The 3,199-nt window shown below is 34.2% G+C and overlaps 1 protein-coding gene across 1 annotated transcript; it reads right to left on the minus strand.

Annotated features, from left to right (window-relative positions):
* Window positions 1–999: 999 nt before the first annotated feature.
* On the minus strand, window positions 1,000–2,651 carry LOC126727830 (disease resistance protein Roq1-like). The gene is made up of 3 exons (XM_050433739.1): window positions 1,922–2,651; window positions 1,528–1,754; window positions 1,000–1,413 (listed from the first exon to the last, which is right to left on the minus strand). Exons 1-3 carry the CDS (start codon window positions 2,649–2,651, stop codon window positions 1,000–1,002), a joined length of 1,371 nt encoding a protein of 456 aa, XP_050289696.1.
* Between the last annotated feature and the right edge of the window lie 548 nt (window positions 2,652–3,199).

A 3,199-nucleotide genomic window follows, 5' to 3' on the forward strand; every position in this document is an offset into this window, starting at 1 on the left:
TTCCACAATAATTTTTTGTATTCCTCTTTGAAATATTGAGGAAGCAAATAAAGTAGCCAAATATTATCTGATAAAAAAAAATGTGGGCATAGCCTGCTACCAAAAAAGAGTGTATTCCATTGGCTATCAAAAAACAATTAACTGAATTGTCAAATTTTTGTTCAGAACAAAATATAGCGCAAATAGCAATCCCCATCCACTCATTACACAAATGAGAAGGTTCTTTTATATTCACTTCAAACCCTATATTTTGATGCCTAAACCACTCTGGAATTTCACTTCCAGGAACAATGATGTCATATCTCTTTTCAAAATGTAGAGTGTCATATCTGTCGTCAAGAGTGGGTCCCTGAAACATACAAACAATGTAAGAGAGAGAGAGAGAGAGAGAGAGAGACCTGAAGATGCTTTTTTATCCGTGCCAAAAAAATGTCAACGCGATTGTGAGCCAATTTACTGCAACCTGAAAGATAGACTCATGGCTCACAAGAAGAATTTGGCTTTAATAGACCTGGTACTATTTCCAATGAGGTACAACCAAATCCCCTAATATAATCAATATTCAGTGGAAGCTTTGGCAACGATCTAAGTTTTGTGCAATAATCCAATTCCATCCATGTCAAATTAGATAGCTGACCAATGCTCTCAGGAATGCAAACAAAACTATTTCCAGATAGACATATTTCTTTTAAAGAGAATAGACAGCCAATATCATTGGGGATTTCCATCAGATTGCAGTCTTCTAGTTTCAATTTAGTCAAAGAAGTCAATCGCCATAGAGAAGTCCATAACAGGTCCATGAGATTGGGACTTCTAGGCTTAAATCCACCGACAACTAGTTTTTTTAGAGTTTTGAAGTGAAAATTAAAAGAAGGCATCAGTCTTATCGTAGTTCCACTTGTATCACTTTCAACAATCTCCAAGTTTTCTTGAAGCTTGCAAAGTTTTAGGCATCCAGAAAAATCGAGACATTTAAGCGACTTTATATTACACATGGTGCTAGGAAGGGACATAAGATTTTTGCAATCTCTTATACTCAAATGAAGCAAGACTAGTCAAATTCCCAATTGATGTGGGTAATTTTGTAATATTAGTGTTATCCAAGTAGAGTTCTGATACACGGTCCATGTTTTCCCTAAACTCTGGAATTCGTTTTACTTTTACGCAGCCAGAAAGAATAAGAATCTCAAGAGACTTCATTTCGAACTTGTTTGGAAGTCTTCTAAGGTTTATGCAACCTCTTAGATTAAGAAGAGTAAGTTCTTTAAGAACACTGGTAGATGGATGGATCTTACGTAAATTTATACAACCTTCAAGATCCAATTTCTCAAGAACTGGGTCTTTGGTGAAGTCTGGGGTTTCAATAAGCTTTTCAGACCAGTTCACTTGAATGTATTTTAACTTCTTAAAAGACTGTTAAAAGCCACACAAAAAAAGAGACAAAAAAACAATTAGCTTCTAAAAAGTCTTATAGTCTAATGAAACTTTGAATAAAAAATAAAAACTGTGAAAGGGTTCCTAAATTACCTTTTTCCCTTTCCAAAGTTGTTCAGTGTAGCTGTAGTTCAAGCAAAGTTTAACAAGCTTACTTGATGGGAAATTTGATGGCAAAGATTTCAAAGGGTACTCACTACATTCAAGAAATCTTAAGCTCTCAGGAAGATGTTTGAGATCATGCATTAGATGAACTCCATCAATTTTGAGAAATTTCAAGCAAGGCATCTTTGAAAAGGATTCAAGATTCCAGTCTGCCCCTTTTGAACAAGAACCACAACCACAGGGCCTTAAGACTATGCCTTGAATTTTTTTTTGTTCCCTAATAATCATGAACAAAAGGGATTAGTGAATTGCAAAAATGCTCTAAGTTAAACAATGTTGTTGAATAATATAATAAGATATATGCTCGGGTTATATTAATAACCTCTTACCGTATTTTTTGTTAGCACATTGTCAATATCTTTACACAACCACAATCTGCTACGCTCCCCAGGATCTTCAGGGGATTCTTGATGAACTATATCTTGACCCATTTCTTGGAGTAAATCATGCATCCACAAATGATTGTCTTGCCATTTGATGAGAGATTTATCTTTAAGAACACTTAATCTAATTTTAGGATAAAGCCCAAGATAATCTAACATTTCTATGATGGCATCTTGATCTGTGTGATTAAAGAAACATGCAATATACAAGAAAATTTCCTTCTCTGGTTTTGCTAGTCCATTGAAGCTTATTTTAAGTGTATTGAGGATTTTTCTTTCAGGAAATTCTTTAAGCCTATCTAATGCACTTTTCCATTCATCTTTACTTTTCCCTAACAAAAAGGAACCCAAAATATCAATGGCTAAAGGAAGGCCATTAGCATAACGTACATAGGATTGGGATAGCTCTAGAAAATCTTCATTAGGATGCTCTTGTTTAAAAGCTTTCAAATTAAAAAGTTGAAAAGCTTCATCATAATCCAATCCTTCAGCCTCATATGTTCCATCTACTTTATGTTTTAGCAGATGTGCATCTCTTGTTGTAATTATAACTCTACTACCTAGGCCAAACCAATCATGCTCCCCAACTAATTTGTTTAGTTGATCTAAATCATGTACATCATCAAGAACGAGAAGAATCTTTTTGTGACATAACTTAACCTTGATCATGTGAGCTCCATTATCAACATCTTTTACCTTGATATCTTTGTGCACCAATTCATTCAAAAGTTTTTCTTGTAACTGATGTAAACTATTTTTTTCCAGAAAATTCCCTGACGTTACCAATAAAACTACTAGCTTCAAATTGATTGGAAACCATTTCATAAACAACTCTAGCAAGAGTTGTCTTACCCATTCCTCCTGTCCCCCAAATTCCTATAATGTGAACATTGTCTGGCGCTATAGCTAACAATAACTTCAATTTCTCAAGTCGGAAATTTATTCCTACTAGTTCCTTGGTATCTACTGAGAATGTACAACTCGAATTATTTAATATCACTTTCACAATGTCTTGAATTAATTCTGCCTCAGACCTGCAAAAAAGAGATAACAATAAGTTGTAAGTTTGAACCTACAATGACAAGACCCAAAATAAACTTTTGTAGATATATGTCATTCAATTTAGTTGGTTAGAACTGAAATATTATATCATTATTAGAAATTCAAAGAGGGAAAATAATGGCTGCTATGTGTAAGAGGATAGAGGGCCCTTCTTT

The sequence above is a fragment of the Quercus robur genome, chromosome 5 (genome assembly GCF_932294415.1).
Source record: "Quercus robur chromosome 5, dhQueRobu3.1, whole genome shotgun sequence".
In the NCBI taxonomy this organism is placed as follows: Eukaryota; Viridiplantae; Streptophyta; class Magnoliopsida; order Fagales; family Fagaceae; genus Quercus; species Quercus robur.

What these genes read in the sequence shown, in the direction of transcription:
- LOC126727830 (XM_050433739.1), bottom strand. Translation starts at nt 2,651, where the DNA reads ATGATCAAGGTTAAGTTATGTCACAAAAAGATTCTTCTCGTTCTTGAT. An exon ending in AACAAAAAATACGGTAAGAG is followed by an intron (nt 1,755 to 1,921) that starts GTTATTAATATA and finishes CTTGTTCAAAAG; the next exon opens with GGGCAGACTGGAATCTTGAA. An exon ending in AACTTTGGAAAGGGAAAAAG is followed by an intron (nt 1,414 to 1,527) that starts GTAATTTAGGAA and finishes GGCTTTTAACAG; the next exon opens with TCTTTTAAGAAGTTAAAATA.